General features: G+C 42.3%; 2 protein-coding genes across 4 annotated transcripts; one reads left to right on the plus strand and one right to left on the minus strand.

Annotated features, from left to right (window-relative positions):
- Positions 1-599: 599 nt before the first annotated feature.
- LOC307045483 (zymogen granule membrane protein 16-like) lies at positions 600-5,159 on the plus strand. Of its 3 annotated transcripts, none has more exons than XM_079691167.1 (6): positions 600-1,566; positions 1,835-1,884; positions 1,964-2,093; positions 3,035-3,134; positions 3,410-3,499; positions 4,110-5,159. In XM_079691167.1, the coding sequence occupies exons 2-6, from the start codon at positions 1,836-1,838 to the stop codon at positions 4,248-4,250; spliced, it is 510 nt and encodes a 169-aa protein (XP_079547293.1). In that variant the 5' UTR covers positions 600-1,566; position 1,835; the 3' UTR covers positions 4,251-5,159. The 3 variants fall into 3 exon arrangements, with proteins under 3 accessions (XP_079547293.1, XP_079547292.1, XP_079547291.1); XM_079691166.1 differs by having other exon boundaries at positions 601-1,566; positions 1,807-1,884; XM_079691165.1 differs by having other exon boundaries at positions 606-1,566; positions 1,800-1,884.
- Positions 5,160-5,287: 128 nt separating this feature from the next.
- cmtm8b (CKLF-like MARVEL transmembrane domain containing 8b) lies at positions 5,288-7,683 on the minus strand (the record flags this gene model as incomplete). The annotated part of the gene is given in 4 exon segments (XM_079692756.1): positions 5,288-5,445; positions 5,999-6,034; positions 6,036-6,386; positions 7,567-7,683. Coding segments are annotated over 4 exon segments (606 nt in total), but the record flags the coding sequence as incomplete, so codon positions are not given.
- Positions 7,684-25,316: the final 17,633 nt, after the last annotated feature.

Genomic DNA, 25,316 nt, shown 5'->3' on the forward strand with positions numbered 1-25,316 from the left:
TCTCAATGGGACCAATCTGGTTAAATAAAGGTTTGAAATGAAATGAAAGAGAACAATTAAAAAGTTAAAATAATAATGTAATGACTAAACCGAACAAAAAGAAGAAGGGAGGAAGAGGCAAAAAGAAAACAAGAGGGAGGGAAGAAATATAAAAAGATGCAAAAAGAAAAGGGTGTGATCTGTTTGGAATTCCTAGCAAGTTTTTCTGTTCATGCCTACGCACATACACAAACATGATCTGAGGAACATGTTGAATATATAATTATTATTATATATTTTTTTCATATACATACTTGTTGCCAAGTTTGAAAGCAGGAACCTACAGTCTGTTGTTGGAAAGTGTGTGTCTTAATGCTAAGGTTATTTCAGTAGAAACACTTAAAACACGGCTGTGGAACTTTCCTCGCATGTCATTTCCTGGCTATATTGAAGGGTTGGACATCATGTATTCAAGTCAGGGAAACAATCTCAATGTCCACTTTAACAGAAGAATTATATGTTTTGCTAATTGAATTCTGGCTTAATAAACTTTCAAATGGATTTCATATCAGGCCATATAAAAAGGCCAATATTTGAAGGATATTCATTTATAAATTAAAATGTACAAATAATTCTGAGACCTGAGCAATTATTGTCCTACTCCACAAGGGTTATTTCACAGGGAAACATGTTTCAAAGTTAAAGCCTTATTTTGTAATGCTTTTGTGTCTTCTCCTTGACACACCTTTGAATACTTGCAATGTATCCTTTTCAAAACAGCACAAGCAGACTTGTTTTTCTGCCTCCTTAGGTAAGGTGTTCCAGGCATGTTCAGCCGGGAGGAGACCAAGGGGCAGCAGGACCAGGTGGAGGGATAAAATCTCAACGCTGGCCTAGGAGCACCTTGGAATCCCAGTGGAGCTGGTTTATGTAGCCGGGGAAAGGGAAGTCCTCTGCGACCTGACCCTGAATACGTTTGCTGGATGGAAGAATCTACATTTTCAAAACTGGCTAACCTTTATTTGCCAATAAAGATGGAAAATTCGAAACTCTATAAAAAGTGTCTTCAAGGTGGGACTGCCTTGCAAACTACTTCTCCAACAAAAAAACGAATTTGAAATATATCTCAATGAAACAAAATAATAATAACAAACTGGGGTATATACTGTAGGACATTAATTGAAGATACGGAGGAAACCAAACTGGTTTAGCATGGTAAAGCACAGATGACTCTTTTTCCTGTAAGTGTGTGACACTAAACAATATGGTCATCACTATGTCTTCCTGGATCTGTTTAAACCATCTGACACTTATCTGCTTTTGTTCAGCTTTCAAAGACTGTCATGTAAGAATGTGTGTGTGTGTGTGTGTGTGTGTGTGTGTGTGTGTGTGTGTGTGTGTGTGTGTGTGTGTGTGTGTGTGTGTGTGTGTGTGTGTGTGTGTGTGTGTGTGTGTGTGTGTGTGTGTGTGTGTGTGTGTGTGTGTGTGTGTGTGTGTGTGTGTATAAGCATATATAAATGCCAGTCTTCTAGTGTCATCTCACACTTTGCTCAGGACTCAAGCTGTTTCAGGAGATCTACTTTGCAGGTGAGCATCTGTGCAGTATTTGAAAATGGACTTTCAAATCAAATGTATTAGCATCTTACTGTGTTAACGGGTAGAGTTCATTTAAATTCCAATGCCTTTATTATAATTCACACTGGCTTTAGTTCATGTACAGATTGTTGCTTCTTAAAGAAGAATGTCCGACTGTTTTTTTGTTTAAATAAATGTTGATGGATATTTGATCATTATGGTGTTTTGATGAATTGTTTAATCAGATTTCAGTGTTGTTCTGGACTCATTCACCCACCAGAATGTTTTCCTTCCTGTTCCTTGCGGTGCTCTGGGCCAGCTGCATGACAGGTAAGATATAAAGATTTAAATAAGATATTTGTATATGCATATGGCTTCCTCTCACATAACACATATTTTACTTCTCCAGCTCCCTTGCCTCAGTACTCCTTCTCCCCCGCTGTTGGTAATGGTGGAGGCACGGCATTCGCCACAGAAAATGAAAATGGACCAATCACAGGGATCAGACTCTGGGAAAATAGCAACAGTTACATCACTGGGTCAGTCTGTCCTCCTTCTTTAACACAAATGCGAATAATATATGCCATATTGCATGTGCAATATATGGGGGATCCTATCATTTTATGGGTCGTAACTATTGAATCGATTTTTCTTGTTTAAGAAATATTAGCAGGAGGTGATGAAATGTAATAAAGTATATTTACTTAAATTCTGTTCAGATTTAAGGTACCTTGACTTTAATTAAGTATTTTCTTCATGTGCACATTATAATATTCCACTACATTTCAAAGTGAAATATTGTCCTTTTTACTTTACATTTATTTCATAGCTTTATTAACTAGTTACTGTATGGATTCAGATTTTAAGACACAAAACAAATACAGAACTTTTGAAATAATATGTATTGATGTAGATTAAACTATCCAAGGTTATATTTAGGTACACCTAAAACAATGAAGAGGTTGACAAAAAAGATTTTGGCCAGTTATTTTTGCTTTTTGTTTATCATTTTGTGTACAAACATTTCACAGTTCCAGCTTTTCAAATGTTGAGATTTGCTGCATTTCTTTATGAATACTTACATTTATTTTTAACATATTTAAAAAGACATCTGCATTTACTTATTTTTGACTCCTTATACTTGAAATACATTTTCCTCATACTTTCATACTTTTTGTACAGCGTAGTATTATTGCTTTTATTTAGGTAACCAACGCTGTTAGCATGGATAGTTGCAGTAACATTTTCTGCATTAAGGGGAGGGTCCATGGAAAGTTTAATGTGCTATGGAAGTGCAAAAGTAAACCATAGGGTTCACCCCCATTGATCTGCTTTCTATTTCAACGTTTTTCTACTTGTTCTAGCACAATATCCATCTATGTGGTTACCAAATAGTTTCAATCTGATCATTCTTCTGTCAAATATTGCCCTTGTATAAATCATTGTTTGTGTTTCCTCACTCCTGACTGTGTCCTTGCAGTCTGCAGCTGCGCTATGGATTTGGTTGGGGACAAAGGGTTGGTCGTGAACTGAACTCTGTACAAGAGCTGATCCTGAATGAAGGAGAGTCCTTTATTCAGGTGAGAGACTTTATAATATTAAAGTAATACATTGAACATTGACAAGACAATGCATTGTAATATGTATTGACATTTATAAACACACTTTCTAAAGATCATACACATCATCTGTAATAAAGGTTGGCTAAATATGAATAGTAGTATTTTTTAAATTTGTACTGTATTTAATAACACTATATTCATCTATCGTTAAAAAGTAATACATCATTTGTTTACTCACTGGGGACAAACCACATGCACTAACATGTCATTGTGCTCTCACGGACATGTTTCAGGTCTCTGGGAAATACCATTCCAACTACATCTATCAGCTGATCTTCGTGACTTCCAGTGGGCGCTCTCTGATTGTCGGCCAGCCCATTACAGTAAATACCTTCCTCTACAATTTGTGTTTGTTTCAATCACACCATGATGGAAGAAGTATTCTGATCTTTAATGATCACACTTTAAAATAACTATGTAACAAGTAAATGCCCTGCATTAAATGTTATTTAAGTCAAATGAAGATTAATCTGCACTTAAACTATTAAAAGTAAATGTAAATAATGTAGAGAAACACCTCCTTGTGACTTTTATACGGTGATATATATATATTAAATAATTAGATTATTTTTGTATGCACTTATTTAAATGCAGGATATTACTCTCAATATTCCGTCAAATAAATAGACAAATGATTTTAGCTGCTTTGTGTAAACTGATGAGTCGCTAATTTATTACAAAACATCTTATTTTTAAATCTTTCTATATGTTTTGTTTGGGAAATAATGCATTTTTGAAGGATCTAAAATTGTCAGACACATGTAGTGAAGTAAGAAATGTAATATTTGTCTGTGAATTCTACTCCAGCAGAGTGCAGAAACAAATAAAAAATACATTCAATGGTTATTTGATTAATTATCTTACATTCCACCACTGCAATTATCAATGCAAGTACTTATTGCCAGGTATTAACTTGTTGATGATCTCTTACAGAAGTCGTTTAACTTCTACCCGTCCCACCCGGGCCAAGAGCTAGTGATTTTGAGCGGCACCTACAACACTGCAGGGCTCCTTTCGATTGCTGCTCACTGGGCCGTCCCCCAGGCTCAATACAACAGCACCAGCCAGGACTGATCCAGGAACTGGGAATAATCAACCTTTATCTTTATCATGGAATAATAATGAATAAGGTTTGTTTAGTGTGATAATATTATATGGCTGTATGTATCAATACCTCTGTTTATTAATGGATTATTTTTAAACTACACCAAAAGAAACTGTGTGGTGAAGTGAAACACACAGGATCTACTAAACCTGTACTTTATAGACAATGCTTTGAAATAACAAAGAAGGAGGAAAAGCGGTTATTAATTTTCATTTAATAAATACCTCATATAGGTTTAGGAATGCCCACTGTAAGGATAACAATGTATTTATGTATGCAAATTATTTTGATTTGAATGTGATTTTCAATCTCAGCCTCATTACCGTTCGTTGCATTTTAAGGTACTCCGTTTCTCTTATGACATTGTGGCTATTATGCAAAATGAATAAAAACAAACAATTTCAAAGCAAGTTGGTTGTATGTAAACAAACACACTCTGGTCTTCCGCAAAAGGTATATACTCAATGTCTTTAACTATATTTTGTGTGTCAGGGGCAAATTATACTTGGATTACGTGCTCAGAACCAAGTCCAAGCTCAGAGGGGGCCGTTGCTTCTCTGTAGCGGCTCCCACACTGTGGAACGATCTGCCCATGCACATCAGACAGGCCTCCACACTGCCTGTTTTTAAATCGCTTCTTAAAACCCATCTCTACTCCTTAGCGTATTAACATCTTTTAGGCGGTTGCTTTTATTGCTTTTAAATTGTCTATTGTTTTTACTTGTACTTGTTGTATGGTTGGTGTGTGAGCTGTGCTGTACTATTTTTTTGTATGTTTTGTTTTATTTATTTGACTGTACAGCACTTTGGTCTGGAGGTTTAAAGTGCTCTATAAATAAAGCTGTAGTATGGTATTAACATAAAATTACTGAAAACTACTGTGTGCAGGATTGTGGACATATTATTTGTATTTGTCTGTGTATCGCTGCACTTCACATAAAACATGTGACATCTGACTTTATGACGTTCTGCTGACCATATGACAGTTAATTTGACTGCAGCCTTGACCTGCTGTGAAGGCATCAGAAAGATTACTCGGAGAAGATCTTCTCATCGTTGCCTTCAGCAAGTAACAAACGACTGTCCTTCTTCTGCGGTTTTCCAGGCACAGTAGCTCAGGTAACTGCTTCCTGCATAGCACAGTGTGGTCAGAAATGCAAATAACTGAAGTGTGAGAGGTGGTGAAAAGGGGAAGAAAAGAAAAAAATGGACATGGGTCATGTGGAAATAAAGAGGGGCGGGGAAACAATGAAAAGGAGGACATTTATTTAAAGTCCGAAACCATTGTTCACTATAAATAAAACAAAAATTAAGCCTGAAACTACAATGGTCTTTTGCTAAAAAAAGTAAACAAGTGTCCCTTTTTGTAACATTGACAGCTGAGTCAGGAAGTTCTACACAATGAGATACATACTTTTTAACTCAAGGACAAGAGAACAATGGTGTCCAATCAGAAGATACCCTGAATATCGGAATCAGGATCAGGAGATGACGAGTTTGATTTCCTTTTTTAAATATTTTTGAAATTCTCTTTTACAAACAAAGACTGCTATACTTGTCACAAGGACATACAAAAACTGTTAAATACTGTTTTCTGAGGCTTTCCTAAAAGAAAAATGTATAAAAATACCACACTGAGGACACCATCTTAGAGTCCTGGTGATTTATCTTTTGTAAACACATATACCATTACAACATTGGGGAGAAATGCCCTTACTGCAGATGCTGCCCAGCAGTTGTAGTTATGTCTCCCCCATGACAGCCTGGTTGACTGAGAGAGAATCTACTACACCAGATACAGAGCTGTAGCACTGCAGTTCAAGCACAGCGCATTGAAGATCAACAGATAAAGAGACAAGGCAGTCACACAAGTTGGTAAAAATGCAAAAAAGAAAGCCGAAAACTGAAATGTGTGTGAGTGTTTGTTTTACCAGTGTAGTCCAGAGGACCTGTGGTATCCTGTTGTGGGCTTCAGTGAGGTACATTATAAACAGGCAAATTGTCAGAACCCAGCACAAAATGGCAACAAACATCACCCAGCAGAGAGCAGATGGATGAAAATACTCTGCACCCCCCACCAGAATCCACACCAACATACCAAACACCTGGAGGAGAGAGGACAGAAAGAGTGCATGTGAGTGTGGAGAAAAGAAAGAATATATTCAGGAGAACACTTCAAACCCCTCCTTGATTTCACCAGACACATATTTTCAAGTCACCAATATGGAACACAAAGTGAATTATTTTGAAGCGTCACTTGAAAAATATCTAACTTAAAAAAACACAACAAGGGAGTGTCACATCAGGTCAATGTTGATAGAAATCTTTTGCGCGAATGTATATGTTGATCAATGAATCATTTCCAAATTCCGAACACCCAAACCTCAAACCCGCTCTTCCTGTTTCATGATACAAGATTCGTGCAACGTTTTTTTTATTTCACAAGAACGTGGCTCCCACACTGTGGAACGATCTGCCCATGCACATCAGACAGGCCTCCACACTGCCTGTTCTTAAAACCCACTTCTACTCCTTAGCGTATTAACATCTTTTAGAGCGTCGCTTTTATTGCTTTTAAATTGTCTATTGTTTTTACTTGTACTTTTGTTATGGTGTGTGAGCTGTGCTGTGTTATTTTTTTGTTTTGTTTTATTTATTTGACTGTACAGCACTTTGGTCTCGAGGTTTAAAGTGCTCTATAAATAAAGCACCACAAGGAAGTGTCACATCAGGTCAATGTTGATAGAAACCTTCTGGGGCGAACACCAAATTCCGAACACCCAAACCTATTCTAAACCCGCTCTTCCTGTATCATGATACAAGATTCGTGCAAAGAATGCGCCTTTAAGCATGGTTGGTTTCTACTATCCTAAAATAGAAACTCTTATAGGATTTCCCCATGTTTCAATTGATTGTCATCAAATGACTCAATGGGGCCTGCCCAGCCTCTGCATGGCAGCCAGCCAGACTGTATTTAGACGCTGTCCTGTCTCTTTTCCTCAGCTAATTGGGAAAGGAAGAAACACAATAAGGGAGAAAAAGGAGGAAGACGAGGTTTGCTTTTTTTGTCTTTGATTTATTTCCTATTTTCATAGAAAACATTTTTTTTCTTTAAACTACATAAAAGTTATGCTATTATTCACATGAATCTCATATGGGCAGTCCTGTAGCTCAGAAACAACCCAAACGCAGATCAAGTCGTCTCTTTTATGTCTAATTTGGTAACAATAGCATTTTCTCTTCAAACACTGAAGACAACATCTTAAAATCCATATTCATACTTACTATCTCAGCCAGGTGGAGTTTTCCTGTGGCAGTTGTGGTGAAGTGCTGGTCGAAGGCCAAGGTGGGGGTATGGATGTTGCATACTGGGGCTGAGGGACGACCCCACAGCAGCTCGGTTCATGGTGCACTGACGCAGACAGCCTGTCGCTCAGTCAGAGGGAGTTGAGTCCCTGTCCCGGAATCCAACAAGGCCACCCCTCGATGAATGGATAAAAACTGTTTCAGCTCACATGTTAACAAAAATTGCATGAAACTTTCGACTTGTGCGCTGTATTATTTGAACCCAGTCTCACGGCATTTCGTGTTGTATTCACGACATTTAATCTATTGATTCGTGTTTACCAACACGATTTCCCCCTTTTTTTTCGTGTCACCGAACGATTTTAAAAGCAATGTATTTCTATTGGTAGTATGTTTCGTGCCTGCAACACGTCTTTTTGTCCGGTTGGGTCTTGGAAGACCGGAAACTGTGGGGTTCATAAAAACATGTTCTTACTCAATATCAAGCCACGATTATTTTTTTATTTTAAATCGTACAATGTCTGACTTTTTCTGCCGTCCGTGAGGAAAAGAAATGGGGCTCAGAGCCTCAGAATACTGAAATCTGTATTTTTTAAATCTTTTTTTCCTTCTAATTTGTTATTGTTTTCTAAATAACGCACTGTTATTTACTCAACAATAACACACAATTATCCTTTTTTTTATTTATTTTTTTATTTCTATAATCTCTGGCTTTTTTGGCGTCCGTCAGGAACTGAATTTCAAAATAAAATAACCGGAAACAGATACACACCCACTGAACTGATTACCCAAGATCCTCAGCTATGGTTTAAGCTCGATGATTGGATTGTTTAGCCGCAATGCACGTTGGGATATGGTGTTAATGCGATATGAAATCCGAAAAACTTTTCTTTTTTTTAAAGAAGAAAATAATACTTTATTCCGAGTGTGCTTGCTTTTCTCTTTGAAAGCCATCACATAATGGCATTGTAATACACGGTTCGGCTGCATTAAATAGCACACATCTGCCGTAGTTATTTTTTAGCGCCCTGATTAGAAGACCTTTGGACAAACTGGAAGAAATGCCACCGAAACTGAATATGTGACGTTGATCATAAATATATCAGCAATTTCTCTTCACAAAATACGTCTCCTCGCAGTATCAACACTAATCCGGCTGACTTTTACATTTGATCCAATTGGTAGATAGGTTATATTTACACCATAACGGTGCACAGCTGATATAAAAGGACTTGTCGTTTTTAAAGATATTGCTGATTTTCTTTGAATTAAAGAATGTAAATACTGAGTTGAGAGAATAGTCAGGGGCTTTGGGTGATGGGAGACACATCTATGGAATCAGAATTTCAATAGCTTACCATTAAATTACGGATATACCTTTCTGTCTGTGATGTTTTACAAATCAGATATTAATGTGTAGAAGTAAAACATGTGAAATAATATGGCAATATCCTGTAAAATTATGTGAAAACATGAATAAAACTACACATTTTCAGATTTTGTACATACATAATTCCTACACTAATAATAATACAAAGTTGTTATGGCTGTCTGTACCTTGTGTGCACTGCCTAGTGGTTAAAGCGAGTTATTGAATTGTTTTTTTAATATGTTATATTTGATGAAAAAAATATCAAGAGTACACACATAGTGGGAAAGTAGAAGGTCAATGATAAAAATAGAGAATATAAAAAGTAAAAGTAGCGCTGCGCAGAATTCAGAATATTTTAGAGACCAACAACAATTATTGATGATTCAAGGTGATATGCTAAATCTCTGGCAGTCATTTTTTTTCCAATACTATAAAAATAAATGTACAAAGATTCAGTCTAGGTTGATTCACGGAATGAACAATGTATCTGTGTGGTGCATTCAAGTTTGCAGATATAATAGATGGCCGCTAAAACAGAGTGGCATCATTAGAAAGACAAACAGGAGCAGACAAAAGGAAGATTGGTTAATAGGGCAAGCTGAATTGTAGGAATAATCAGGGATAAAGTATTATCATATTTGTATATATATTTGTATTATTGTATTTTTGTTATTTTGATCTCTCTGTCTGTAGGCCTACACACAAACTGAAAGATTGACATTAAAGTTTACTTTGATACATTTACTTTGGTTTATGTAACAACTTCTTTTTTTTTTAGCCTTCTCTTTATCGTTTAGTCTGAAGGTCTGAAGGTGTGTAAGCGGCCACGGAAGGGCATTATGAGAGGTGACACTCAGCTGGCATCCCGGAAAACCATTATGTTCATCGCCAAGTTGTGAGGTGGGTGGATGGTACAGTCGAAACCGTGCTGTCCCAGCAGCAGTTTATAACGTTACAATATTATATGTAACTAGAGAATGCAATTCCTGAAGAAATTGCTAGTGGGAATGCTTTATGCTGAAAATCTGACGCTAAACTTCTATGCTGAAATGTAATGTGTAAGAAAAAAAGTGAATAATTTAGATTGAAATGATACATTAACACTGGGGGCTGGAATGTGTGATGAGAGAAGAAAAGAAAGTTAAAAGGCTTGGCAGCAGAATATTTGAACCGCAAACTTCTGAACTAACTTGATGGCGAATGATCTGTCGCCATGGCAATGGCATTTGATGACACCCCATAATACGCTGAGATGCGTTGATGGCTGCATCGTTACCAAACCTGTGAAGTTTTGGGGCGTTTGGAGCAGTTTCACTGAAGTTATGAGAAAACCGTGTTTCAAGGCGAGCATTGTGTTGCCATGGCAACGGCATTTGAAGAAATCTAAAAACTGTCCCGTAGATGTCTTCACGGCTGGACTGTTAGCACACATGTGAAGTTTGAGCACTTTTTGAACATTTTCATAGGAGTTATAGCGACATCATGTTTTATGGCGAGGGATACGCATCCCTCGCCGTTTCCATGGAAACGGCATTGGATGACACCCCATACTACGCTTAGATGCGTTGATGGCTGCATCGTTACCAAACCTGTGAAGTTCTGGACTGTTTGGAGTATTTTCACTGAAGTTATGAGAAAACCGTGTTTCAAGGCGAGCATTGTGTTGCCATGGCAACGGCATTTGAAGAAATCTCAAAACTGTCCCGTAGATGTCTTCACGGCTGGACTGTTTGCACACTGCTATGTGAAGTCTGCTGCTCTGAGCATGTCAGTTGGAGTAATGACATCATCGTGTTCCATGACACAGGTGTTTATAGTTGAGCTAAAGAGGTGCCTAGACTTCAAAGGCTTCATTGTTCTGAATGAGAGATGAACCTCTTACATGTGAACGTTTTGTGGAAGAACGATAACAGATATCTGTGAAATTTCAAAACGTGAAGCATGTCGAGGAAGTTGAGTATCTGAAGTGTAATTTTTGTGTACTTTCGGGTTAATAATGTGACCTTTTTGGCCGTTTAACTAAAGGTGTGCGGCTGCTGCTGTGAGGAAATATCTGCCTGAAATTACAATGCGCTTTAATGGAGACATGTTGAACGTTTTTGTCACATCATGCCCTCAAGAGGCACTTTGTTTAATTATTTTTTGCTTAATTATTTGTCATTTTTCAAGCTACGAGATGTTTTCCTACGTTTATCATAATAAATTATGTCTCAAGAATGTAGGGTTTGGGAATTATGGCAGTTCTAAAAAGAAATATGAATGCAAATTTCAAGCTGTCCTCCACTCTAGCTGTGACATCACACACTCTAGATAATGTTAAAATCTGAAGAAAACCTCTAAAACAAGGTCTGAACAATGTTTAATATCTTTAAAAGTAAGAATCAGATTTAAAAGTTATTTTACACGAATAATGTCAGAAAGATGTCTAACATTTTAAAGTTGGAATGAGGTGTCTGAGTGAAAGTGTGAATGAACAGTTAGCAGTTGAATTGCATGAAGATTTGTTGAAGTCTGAAGATTTTCTCCATTGACTTCAATGTTAAAAATGTGATGTATTATGGGATGTATCTCTGGAATTATGAAAGTTATGAATGAGAAAAGTAATAGACATCGATTCCCGACCGAGCTGAACGTTTTGATGTTTGAACGGAGTTTCTGCGATGTTCAATGCGGGAGGAGAAGAGGGCCAAAATACCGGCGGAATAATAAACGTTTCGTCCGTAGAATAACAGTTAGTTGGAATGCTGTTAACAGCATTCCCACTAAATGAAGAAGTAGCCTACGTTTAAGGGTTAATGTTGTAACTACCTTGTTGTAGTTTTAAAAAGGTTCTGCCTTAATGAATCACTGATTTACTGCACCACCCGGCCAGCACGCTAAGAGTGACCCAATTCAAGCACACCATACATGTGCATGCTGGGTCTGACCGTCTGGCTAACAGGCTAGTGCCAAAATGCTAGTTTAAAACAACTCTCGAGGGACCATTGTTGATTTCACCGAGGGCCCTTTAGCTTCGGGGAGTTGTTAATAGTCTGTTCGCTGTTTGCGACAGAAAACCACAGTCACAGTGTTGAAAGGGGAGCCTATTCTGTTCAAAATGTTTGGACTTTTGCAATGGGAATAAACAAGCAAGTTGAGCCTGTATGATAATGAGGAAAATCACAACTGACAGGTGAGTACAAAAACTACAATAGGCCTACAATGTTTACTGTGAGGGTTAAAAATAATGTGACTTTAACTTGTAGAAAATTGCAACAACCATACAATGCAGTGTGTAGCATATCTAAAGTATCATTGTAACATTTGATTCTGTTATAATAGTTAAAAGATTCACTCTGTATTTTTGACATTATGTAAATGTTCTGCGTTGGATATAAACGTAAGTTTAATATGGTTTAAATATGGATGATTAATATGTATCATCTATGAATATGCAAATAGTGTGTTATGTGACAGTTTAGTGAACAGTGCACCCTCACTCAGTAGGCCTATGTGCACCGGCAGGCTCAAGTTACTTCAGTTGTGCAAGTCGCATATTAAGCCATGATTAGTAGCCTACAAATATACAAACTAAAGGTGGTGAGTTAACTTTCCCCTTTCAGCAGATGAACCTGAAACGGCTTCGTACCCAACTCTACTCTTAGTTACTTCATACTGTACAGTAAAGGTCAAACAACAGATTATTTATTTTGTACTTAAAATAAAACCTGTAGGCTACTATATCAAGATTGTGATCGTGCTGCAGTGCAGTGAGTGGCTCTCGCCACTAGGGGGCAGTAGTTACACATTGATAAAAAATAAACCTGATTACGTAGGAAACAGCAGAGTTTAGGACAAAAGATGAGAGGCTAAGCCAACAAGGTGCTGGGCAGGTTAACTGTTATTACGGTGGGTGTGTTTATTTCTGTTTTCTCTCATTTATGTTTCACAAGGCAACACTATGCTCATAACAACATGGCTAATCCTATTTATAATTTATAGAGTGTGTGCAGAAAATGTGATTGGTAAATGCTTAATTTAGCTTTGACCATTGCATGGATATATAATTACTGTGCATGTGCTGATGGTCTTTACCTCATAACAGAAAAGATAATAGTAAAACAGAATAGATCAGAGAAAGAATACATAAAAACACTAAAATGAACTATTGCATAATAAAACTGATCTACATTTGTATTTAAATTGAATCTGTGAGGTTGTACGTTTCTCAGAATTGGCAGCAGTTCTTGCCTTAACTCTGATTGGACATACAAAACAATACCAATACAAAAAAATCTAATGGCCAGCAAGCTTTTTTATTATCAAACAAATAGACCAATAGTCTTCACATTAAAGGTCCCATGTCTTGGCCATTTCTACTGATCATAATTCCTACACATACAGAGATGCTGTATGAGAAACCAATGTGAGTTTGGAAAATTGCACAATATAAATCTATTCTAGTAAACCTCAACAATGGAATTATGATCAGTAGAAATGGCCAAGACATGGGACCTTTAATGTGAAGACTATTGGTCTATTTGTTTGATAATCAAAAAGCTTGCTGGCCATCACTCTCTGTCCTAAACGGCTTGTAGGAGCTCCTGCTCTGTCAGCTACAGTGGCGGAGCCAGGACATTTTCAGTGGGGTGGCCAGGGTGGAACCAGTGATCATTTTGGGGTGGCATTGAAATCACTATTATGTGAACATAAAAATACATCTCACTATAAAATAAGGGGTTATTTAAGGCACCTACAACACACCTCTACATTATTTGGGATTAAGTGGTGGAATAGATCAAATAATATTCAGTATATCTAACTATTTTTTTCGTATTCCCACAGGCAAAGTAACAAATAAGCTTACATTATACAAATGTAATGGAATGCAATATACAGACTGTTTAGCTTATGGTGATCAGCAGCACTATGAGCTCATTCTCTCAGTGTATCATCAGGAATACAGAGACACACATCATTTAAATAAGAGTTTTTAAATTCAATGATAGGTTAAGAATAAACATCTTAAAGTAAATAACAATAAATAATAGCCCATAACCCTGTAAGGCCCCCGGTTGTAATTTTACAACATTACTTTAAGCTATCCTAAAAAAAAATCAGTAAATGTTTTGTTTTTTAAAAGACTATATTTACATAGTCAAAAGGTCCTTTTGTTCAGCCTCACAATGCTATTGGGTAGTAAATGTGTTTAGGTCCTGCCCTCTGGCCATACACGCCAGGGATTTTGGGCCCCATGGAAATATATCACATTGGCCCCACCAGGCCCAGGCCACGCCAACCAAGCAATTGATGTAACCACCCCTCCAGAACCAAACCCACTCGTTTTTTACATTACATGTTACAGATGTAGCACTGCATTTCGGACTCCAGCTTACAGCTTCCTGCCTACTACCTGCCAAATACCAGTATAGAGGAATGTTAAGCCCTCCCACTATTTTCCAAGAGGGCGTTGCCAGATTTTCAATTTCAGGTTTTAACCAGGAGATGGCGCTTCATTCACAAATACAGAAAGACAAGTTTCATGGACTTTCAGTTGTGTTTTGAAGAGCATTTGAACACATCAATATTTTAGATCAACTAAAGTATATCTAATCTTGTAATTCAATAATATATAGTCTTTATATATTAAATAATCATAATGTAAATGTTTACATTACACTTCTTTATTTGTTATGCTCATACTTTAACCTTTACAATCGTTTGCTTTAATATGCAGTATATTTTGGTGTTTGCTTCCTCCTGCTCCCTTTCGGACACATACTGTATGATTTATTATTAATATGAAGATATTATTAAGATAAGATAAGATGTTACTTTATTGATTGAACATTTTAGTTTAGAATGTGCTGTCCCACGGTAATTCAGAAGGCTCACAGGTCACATTCCGACCATTATTTAAAACAATAGGTGCTTTCACACCGTCTACAGTTTGATTTGTATAGAGGGAGCTCTGTCAGTTTTCGAATTACCCATTTGCTTTCGGGGAGCCCTATTTTTCAGAGCACATCCTGCTACTAAATATGTCACACGCACGCTCTGTTGACTGGCGCAGCAGCGCGGATGCGATCAATTGCTATAAAAACACTCTTCTACTAATACAGACGGTGTCACTATGGCGGCGGATGTGGCCGTTGTTGAAGCCTCTTCAGGCTCCGCATCGGCAGGCCTCTCCCTCGGTGTGGAGCTGTCAAGCTCGACCCTAACGCCGCTTACAGCCGGCCAACTAAAAGTTGTTTTCCGTTCACGTTGTCATTTTTAGACTCCTTCGCTTCTTTGCTTGTGAATCCAAAAGCTGTGACGCTTGGCTGTTTTCGTTTTGCCATATTTTTTTATTACACAGCCAGAGTTAAAAAAATATCAATATGAACATTTCAAATACCGCGCCGGCATCACCGCCATAACCATAGCAACGTAAGTAAGAATGCAGCGCCGCCACGTGCAGATGGCAACACCCAGACATATTCACAAATATAAAACAAATATTCAGAAACTGTAATGAACAATAACTATTATTTATTTCAAGAACTTTTATTTACAGAAACTCAACATTTTAATCTGTGTGACACAAATATGCACGATTGTTTTGGGCTCCCCCTATTTATCTCAAAGTCAGCCATCAGGGGAGCTCCCTCCCTCTTCGGGGGAGCCAAGCTCCCCCTAGCTCCCCCCCATTTCGAACAGTGTCTGTGGCTGAATGGCCAGCGATTAGGTGCAGCGCATTTATCATAGGTGATCAGAGCTAACTGCCTGCTGTCAGATTTCATTTAAAAAACAGATCTGATTTTAAAACTATTTCTGCACTCATAAAGAATGATAAGAATAAGAATAATGCGTATTGAACTGGTTTAATTCATTAGTGAGTTTATTTAACACTAGAACCGCCAATCGGGTCAATTTGTGTGATGTGTGTTGTGTGTGTGCAATGTAACTTTTTTTCAATAAAATATTATAGTCTCCCACTCCGTGACTTTTCCTGAAAGTGTGTTATGTTGCACCCTATGTTGTTAAAAAATTGCATTCTAATAGCGGGATTTGACGGGTTTAGGTAGGCCTATACAAAAACCTCTGGCGGTTCTAGTGTTAAGGTAATTAGGTACAGTAGAAGCCCTTTTTTATCAGTAACGAATTTAGCAGTTGAACATAAAAGTACAAATGAGGGTCACTTGCAATGACAGTGTTGTGTCTAACTGTAAGCTTGTCACTCAGAGTAACCTACCGTTAATTTAGCTGCTGGAGAAGAAAGATCAAGGGGGGAGGGGGGAGAGAGCTGTGGTTGATGGGCCATTAGTTGTGTAAATACACAGCTGAGAGCTGCCGTTTCATTCAGACTGTTTAAAAAACTGTAACAACGGACTATTTTTCTTAGCGGATGCATGTCAATTTAAATCAATACATACAACTATTTTTTAAATCAATACATAAAACCATTTTTTAAATCCATAAAAACATTTTCTAAATTCATAAAAGCATTTCAATTAATATTGGGAGTCATGTTGTTACTTTGTTGAGAATGTGGCCGTGTAATAAGCGGGATAATTTGCAGCGACTTGTTCCTTATGGGGAAAATAACACCCGTCATGTGTGTGTAGAGGTGTGTGTGGTTAAAACACATTCATGAAGTGAAGGAATTTCCTTCTATAAAACAGCTGTGGGCAGCATTGAGTGTCACGGACATGAATTCATAGATCAAGGCAGACTGGTGCACACACTCTCCTGTCCTGCTAGGCGACACGCCCGTTCTAAGCCGTGTCCCTCACTCCTCACATTCCAAGCATCACCGAAAAGTGTAATATGTTGTTACATCTCAGATGTTATGTTTCAGTTGTGCTCTGTCTATGTTCAGTGATGCAAACTTGTCACCTTTCGGCGAAATTCGCGGTTTTGAATCCAAAATAAGTCGTTTGTGTGATTCATGTAGATCTGCAATACAAATATTTTTGGGGTATGGGGGGGGCTGGGACCCGGAGTAATCTGCGGCCGTGAGCTGTTATGTGCCATCATGACACGCATGGTGTTCTTTTTTTATATATTATAATGAAGTACGAGCTGTGTGCTCGAGTCTTCCTGCCTGTCGGCTCTGCTCATGGATGTATAATAAGGCTCTGCTGCTCCGAGATGATGGTCTAGCTTCAGCAGCTATATTACCTACGGGTGCGTTCGTTAATATTAACTGTGCGTCCGGAGTCACTGTGGCACAGACTGGATCGCTGGTGAACAGCTGTTAGAACGGGCCGTTCAGGTGTTCAGAGCAGAGCTCCCTGTCGGAGCGGCAGAGCGTGATGTGAACTGAAAAGTTTTTCTGTGGCAATATTATTTAAGGAATCGTTGAGCTAGCTAGCTAGCATACATTGTCACTATCTGCTAACGTTAGCTTTAGCCTTCTATTTCTAATAGTTTTTTTATAGGCTATAAACAGAGGTGGTATAAGTATATATATATATATATATATATTGTACTTGAGTAAAAGTAGAAGTACTCAGATCTTGTACTTGAGTAAAAGTAGAAGCACACAGATCTTGTACTAGAGTAAAAGTAGAAGTACTCAAATCTTGTACTTGAGTAAAAGTAGAAGCACTCAGGTCTTGTACTTGAGTAAAAGTAGAAGCACACAGATCTTGTACTAGAGTAAAAGTAGAAGTACTCAGGTCTTGTACTTCAGTAAAAGTAGAAGTACTCAGATCCAGTGCTTGAATTGGGCCGGTACTCACCGGTACGCAGTACCAGCACTTCTGATTTTTACCCATGTGGTACCGGCACTTCTTACTGAGTACCGGCAAGGTGCCGGTACTCAGTAAAATGCCGGTACTCAGCCGCCTGCAATATACGTATATATTGTCAACGCAACGCAGCGCAAATGTGGGTCTGACTCTGCCTCACTAGGGTGACTGGCTGTCTACATGACGTGGCCTGCCGACATTGCCACTTTCATACAGATCATACTAATGCCCTCGATTGGTCTCTGTGTGTCATTCAAGCTCGGGAGGGTGTGTGTTGGTGTATGTGTGGCGCGAGCGAGCGAGAAAGCGCACGCACCGGTTACGTGTATTGTTATTAGCATCTGGTGCTAGCTAGCTGCGCTAACGGATATAAGCAGCTGTTTCAACAACAAGGTGGAGGGTCCTTTGCTGTCAGACTGAGAGACTGATAACTGAGGTTACCTACTGTAACCCCAGCTTCTATGAGTAAATGGCGCAGCCCTCTAAGGCTATCGCTATTGGGTAATCCCCCTGCGCCCCCGCGCAGCACTGAAACACTTGTAGTCCACGCCCACCCGCAAGGTGGGCCCCACCCTCGGGCCTCCTTCCGGTATAAATAGGAGGGTGGCCCGGCAATCTGCTCCCATACAACATAACTTTTCTTCAGCTATTCGTAGAGCCAGTGGGGCCCCGCACTTAGAGGGCTGCGCCATTTACTCATAGAAGCTGGGGTTACAGTAGGTAACCTCAGTTCTATTTCGTATATGGCTTCGCCCTCTAAGGCTATCGCTATTGGGTTAAGGGCGAAGCATGATGTAGTCTGCGCCCCACTGGGTCCGCCCGGCACTAGAAGCACAGACATACCTGCTCAATAACACCCCCCTGCCTGATGTGCCATGCGTAATGGCTCATCACCGTACCTGGAACATAGCAAAACATGCCTATCTTCCCGACGGGGTGAAGGCTGGGAACAATACATACCGGCCGCTGTGAGAAAGTAGAGACGAAAGTCCCACCTTGTCCTGCGATCGTAGTGGGGGAACAGCAGCTCTCTGCGTGCAGACAGGCAGGAGAGCGCACAGCTGGATCCCTGACGTCACTCACTCTGACCAGGCACTCCGTACAAAGTGTGTTAGAGGAAAAAGGAACATCCCTCCTATAAGAGGGGAAATGGGCCGCTCTCCGCGTGCCAAAAGGCAGGAGAGAGGCGCACAGCTGGCTCCCTGACGTCACTCACCCCGACAGGACACCCAGTACAGGGTGTGTCAGAGAGGAATGGGAGACATCCCTCAAATAAAAAGGAATAAATGAACAGGGGGAAGACCAAGAGGCAGCCGTGTAAATATCTTCCACTGACATTCCTCCGTGCAAAGCCGCGGAGGAGGAAATTCCTCTGGTGGAGTGCGCCTTGATGTTCTCCGGGGGCTCCACCCCAGAGGAGACATATGCCTGTGACACAGCCTCACACAGCCAGTGTGACAGCCGTTGTGCAGACAGAGGTTGCCCGATCGAGCTCTCTCTATAGTGCACGAACAGGGGCTGAGAACGGCGCCAGGCCGCCGTGCGCGACACATAGCAGGACAGCACGCGCACCGGACAGAGGAGATTTAGAATAATAGCGGGGGTAAAAACCGCGCAAGACACTGTTCCTGGGATGACAGGAGTGTTTCTTGTATCCCATGTAACTGCTGGGGGGAGAGGCTTCTCTGTGAAGTGCCGTAATGGTCTTCATGGTGACGAGCCACGCCATCGCCGCCGCTGCCCGTGAGGCAAAAGGGCTGCGAGGGAGTTTCCACACGCTGCCTTTCACTCCGTCTCTCCTCATGAGGCGCGTACACGCCCAGGGGATGAGAGGTTTGTGCATGCTGTCCACACGAGGCGTTATAACGGTGCTCGTGGTTATTATGACCATGTGTAGGAGGCATATCTGGGACAGAGGAATGCCGCGAGTTCTGCAGTTTATAAACCAATAGGTTAAAACAGCAGGCTTCTGCAGCGAATGAACCGCCTCTGGAGTGTCCCCCTGTTGGAAGAGACTCAGGGGGATCATCACGTGACCAGCTGACGCCAACGCCGAGCAGCTGCGTCACGGAGAGGGCTGTGTGGGTTGTGACACGCCGGAGGTTAGCTGTCAGTTCTTCCCCTCGCTGCCGCGAGAGTCGCGCTCTCATGCTGGCTGAGTTTAACTCCACTCCCAGATAAACGATTGTCTGAAAGGGAAGAGGACAGCTCTTCTTCCAATTTATTATGAAACCCAGGCTTTGACAGATGCGATACGAGATGTACCGTCTGTAAAGCGACTTCCTCCCTGGGGGGAGCCATTAAATAGCAGGTCGTCCAGAGGAAAACCACACTCTCATCCCTCCTCTGTGTAGTGGCTCCAGCCTTCTCTACACAAATGCGAGGAGCCAGGAAATATCCGAACGGCAGACGATTGTCTGGTCTGATATTCCCTGAATGGAAAACGCAGGAATTTCCTGTGTTTCGGGATGATGGGTACGTGGAAGTATGCATCCTTCAGGTGGAAGTGAACCAGTCGTCCTGGTGAAAACATTCCAGCACCTGTTTGATCGTCAGCATGTGGAATACTGACAGATCGAGGATGTCTCATTCCCCCAGTCTTTTTCGGGATTAGAAAAATAACGGGAGTGAAAACCCCTGATTTTCCTCCCTTTGAGGAAACCTGGAAATATCCTCTTTCAACAGGAGTTCCAGCAGCTCGGATTGGAGCGCAAGACATAGCTTCTGGGAGGACAGGAGTGTTTCCTGTATCCCATTGAACTGTGGGGGTGGGGGAGAGGCGAACTGCAGGACGTATCCTCTGCTGATCAGCCTGCTCATCCATCTGTCTATCAGACACACGCACTGCCACTCTGAGAAACACTCTAAGAGCGGGCGCACATGCTCGAGATGTTCTGTGGTCGTCATGGCAACGAGCCACGCCAGGGAGTCTCCACACGCTGCGTTTCACTCCGGCTCTCATCATGAGGCGTGTACACGCTCAGGGGATGAATGGAGGTGTGTGCAGTGCTGTCCACACGAGGCGTTATAACAGCGCTCATGGGTTTATTATGACCGTGTGTAGGAGGCGTATCTCGGACAGAGGAATGCCGCGAGCTCTGCAGGTTATTAACCGAGGTTAAAACCGGCAGGCTTCTGCAGCGAGCCCTGCTGTCTACTTAATCAACAGATTAGTGGCAGCCGGTTTAATTAGCGAGCTCTGCAGGTTATTAACCGATAGGTTAAAACCAGCAGGCTTCTTGCAGCGAGACCTGGCGGCGTGGCGCTGCGGGCGCTGCCGCTGGGGGCACTCAGCCTGGAATACTGCTCATTCCCCCGTTCTGGCTTCTCTGTGATGCCATTGCCCTCGCCGCCACTGTGAGGCGAAAGGGCTGCGAGGAAGCCTCCACACGCTGCGTTTCACTCCGACTCTCGTCATGAGGCGCGTACACGCTCAGGGGATGGATGGAGGTGTCTGCAGTGCTGCCCACATGAGGCGTTATAACGGCGCTCATGGGTTTATTAAGGCCGTGTGTACGAGGCGTATTTCGGACAGAGGAATGCCGCGAGCTCTGCAGGTTTATTAACCAAGGTTAAAACGGGCCGGCTTCTGCAGCGAGCCCTGCTGGTAATCAACAGATTAGTGGCAGCCGGCTTAATTAGCGAGCTCTGCAATTAATTAACCAATAGGTTAAAACCAGCAGGCTTCTGCAGCGAGCCCTGGCGATGTGGCGCTGCGGGCGCTTCCGCTGGGGGCACTCAGCCTGGAATACTGCTCATTCCCCCGTTCTGGCTTCTCTGTGATGTGCTGTAATGGTCGTCATGGTGAAGAGCCACGCCATTGCCCTCGCCGCCGCTGCCCGTGAGGCGAAAGGGCTGCGAGGAAACCTCCACACGCTGCGTTTCACTCCGGCTGTCATGAGGCGTGTACACGCTCAGGGGATGAGTGGAGGTGTGTGCAGTGCTGTCCCCATGAGGCGTTATACCGGCGCTCATGGGTTATTATGACCGTATGTAGGAGGCGTATCTCGGACAGGGGAATGCCGCGAGCTCTGCAGGTTTATTAACCGATAGGTTAAAACCAGCAGGCTTCTGCAGGGAGCCCTGCTGTCTAATCAACAGATTAGTGGCAGCCGGCTTAATTACCGGCTCCGCTTCCTCGGAGGCTCTCGCAGAGCAGACCAGGAGCGGGGGAGCTTCACTCCCCTTTGACTCGCCGCCGGGAGACCCTGTCTCTGGGGTGGCGGGGGAGCGGAGACGTGGGACGGAGCCCCTGCAGCCGCCGGGGCGGTTGCTGTGGGCGTCTCTCCGCTTGCGGCCTCCTGTGGCCGGCGTGGACGCCGCGACTGCTGCGGGCGTTGGTGCCGCTGTGGCAGATCAGCCGACTGGAGCCAGCTGTACATGCTGGCGAATGCCGTCCACCTGTTCCGCGGCCGTCTTCATGAACTGGGGTCCGAACAGCCCGTCCGGGCTGATTGGAGTGTCCAGTAGCACTTTTCTGGCCGTCTCCGTAACAGACGCCGCCGCGCTGTGGTGACGGAGAGGGGGAAAGCATGTTCGGCCGCCAAGCTGGCACCCTGCTCCGACTCTGTCTGCCCCGTCCGGGGGAGAAGAGGGAGGGGAGAACCGAACGGTGAACCGTGGAGGGAGGCGGGGCATTGCCCTCGCCGCCGCTGCCCGTGAGGCGAAAGGGCTGCGAGGAAACCTCCACACGCTGCGTTTCACTCCGGCTGTCATCATGAGGCGTGTACACGCTCAGGGGATGAGTGGAGGTGTGTGCAGTGCTGTCCACATGAGGCGTTATACCGGCGCTCATGGGTTATGACCGTGTGTAGGAGGCGTATCTCGGACAGAGGAATTCCGCGAGCTCTGCAGGTTTATTAACCGATAGGTTAAAACTAGCAGGCTTCTGCAGGGAGCCCTGCTGCCTACTTAATCAACAGATTAGTGGCAGCCGGCTTAATTACCGGCTCCGCTTCCTCGGAGGCTCTCGCGGAGCCGACCAGGAGCGGGGGAGCCTCACTCCCATTTGACTCGCCGCCGGGAGACCCTGTCTCTGGGGTGGCGGGGGTGCGGAGACGTGGGATGGAGCCCCTGCAGCCGCCGGGGCGGTTGCTGTGGGCGTCTCTCCGCTTGCGGCCTCCTGTGGCCGGCGTGGATGCCGCGGCTGCTGCGGGCGTTGGTGCCGCTGTGGCAGCTCAGCCGACTGGAGCCAGCTGTACATGCTGGCGAATGCCGTCCACCTGTTCCGCGGCCGTCTTCATGAACTGGGGTCCGAAAAGCCCGTCCGGGCTGATTGGAGCGTCCAGTAGCACTTTTCTGGCCGTCTCCGTAACAGACGCCGCCGCGCTGTGGTGACGGAGAGGGGGAAAGCATGTTCGGCCGCAAAGCTGGCACCCTGCTCCGACTCTGTCTCCCCCGTCCGGGGGAGAGGAGGGAGGGGAGAACCGAACGGTGAACCGTGGAGGGAGGCGGGCCAGGAGTTGCTTCGGACTCCTGCTCGGCACTCTGCCCCAGGGACACGAGGCCCCGTCCGCGGGCTCGTAAGCCTGGACGGGCCAATCGTCCTCCTCGGCCACAGCAGCAAGAGTGTCCGCTCTCCGCTTCCTGTCGCCCGAGGGGAGACGAGCGCAGTGCATGCTACCTGCTGGTTTAGAGCCGCGTACGCGTGCTCTGACCCCCGGCAGGATTCGCATACTGCTTTTATCTCTGCAGGTCATAACTCATTATGAACCCAGAGCCACATGAGGGACAACCACAGACGCAGTTGTTGCTCATGATGATTCTCAATTGCTGTGCTTCAGTAACTTTGCTGGTTTGCTGAAAAAAAGAGGGAGCAGATTGCCGGGCCACCTTCCTATTTATACCGGAAGGAGGCCCGAGGGTGGGGCCCACCTTGCGGGTGGGCGTGGACTACAAGTGTTTCAGTGCTGCGCGGGGGCGCAGGGGGATTACCCAATAGCGATAGCCTTAGAGGGCGAAGCCATATATGAAATAGAACTACAGCTCTGGTGAGGTAAATTACTCTCTGAGTCTTTAGATAGTTAACTTAGTTTAAGTTATCTCAGTGGGTCTCAAACGGTTCGGTCACCATTTATGTAAACACATATTTCCATTTGAGGGGGTAGTGATTAGTAAAATATGCATGAATAATACAAACAAAATGTTAACTAGGTGAAAAAAGGTAAGATAAACTTTTTGAGAGCTAAAACTAGTCTTTGCTGTTGCCTCAAAGAGGAGCAGGGGGGAGAGGAGGGAGACAGGAGAGGCCGATTCAGGAGCCCAGACACACTCACAACTATAAATGAACCAAAAACAAATAAATAAACAAGTTTCAATGTTTTTTCATATTGGATATTGTATGTTATTGGTTATGGCCATGTACTTATGATTTTATGATTATTTAAATGTATACATTTTTGTTTCATATGGGTGTAGTCTCTTTATTTCCCCCTCAAAATGCACCAGATTGATGCATTTAAGTCCAACATTTAAAAAAACATCTTACCGGGGGAGCATGCCCCCGGACCCCCCTATAGGATTTGAGGCCCGGCCCCACTGTTCCCAAATAGATTTGCAATTTTTTTTAAATAGTAACCCATCTCCATATGTTTCTTTTTGGGTAGTAGATTTAAACTAGAGGGCTATCACTTTATGCAGCAACGCTATTGACAAATAAATCCAGCAAAATGGCACAAAAAACTGGTAGTGGCCTGAGGGACGAGGAGTCATTTAACCAGCCAGTAGGAGTCAAGCTTTACTTTCTTTTATATCCATAAAGAAAAAGTAAATCTGTTTACAGTTGTTTCATATGGATGTTGAGAGGTATCCATATATCTCTTCATTTTGCTCTCAAAGTGCACCAGATTGATGCATCTAACTTCAATATTTAAAAAAAAAATGTTCCCGGGAGAACATGCCCCTGGACCCCCCTAGACTAGAGGGTGTCAGGTCCACTCCCCACTTATAAAAATAGCACTTTACCACTGCACCCCCTCTAATCTTAGATGCACCCTGAGTCATTTTGTTTAAGTACAGTGAGCCTTTCTAAAAATATACAGTAAAGAGACAAACCCACCAGCATTATAGGATATACTATGACTTTGTGCCAAATACTTGTTGCTGATTTAGAGTACTGGCACATTTTTTATTCCAATTCAAGCACTGCTCAGATCTTGTAATTGAGTAAAAGTAATAGTCCCAGAGTGTAGGAATACTCTGTTACAGTAAAAGTCCTGCATTCAAAATTTTCCTCAAGTAAAAGTAGAAAAGTATTATCATCAAAATATAGTAAAAGTAGTAATTGTGCAGATTGGTCCATTTCAGAATAATAGATATGATATGTCTTATAATGATTGATCATGAAAGTGTTCTCAAAGCTGGTAAAGGTGCAGCTAGTTTGAATGACTTTGTATACTGCAGGGTAGCTTGTGGATTTACTCCAGGTGGAACTAAAGTCTGATTTAACACTTGATTATATTTCACTTAATTAATCCAGATCTGTGAAGTAACTAAAGGTATTAAAGAGCCTGTGACACGAACCCAACAACTGTTGTGCAATGAAATAGTGGGCTACTAGTAATCTCGAACCGTCAGTTTAAAAAAAGAAAAAGCGATACCGTTCCGATAAATATCAATCATTTCGAACATCGCGGGAAAAT

This window comes from Notothenia rossii (genome assembly GCF_949606895.1).
Source record: "Notothenia rossii genome assembly, chromosome: 7".
Taxonomy (NCBI): Eukaryota; Metazoa; Chordata; class Actinopteri; order Perciformes; family Nototheniidae; genus Notothenia; species Notothenia rossii.

What these genes read in the sequence shown, in the direction of transcription:
- LOC307045483 (XM_079691167.1), top strand. Translation starts at nt 1,836, where the DNA reads ATGTTTTCCTTCCTGTTCCTTGCGGTGCTCTGGGCCAGCTGCATGACA. An exon ending in CTGGGCCAGCTGCATGACAG is followed by an intron (nt 1,885 to 1,963) that starts GTAAGATATAAA and finishes TTACTTCTCCAG; the next exon opens with CTCCCTTGCCTCAGTACTCC. An exon ending in AAGGAGAGTCCTTTATTCAG is followed by an intron (nt 3,135 to 3,409) that starts GTGAGAGACTTT and finishes GACATGTTTCAG; the next exon opens with GTCTCTGGGAAATACCATTC.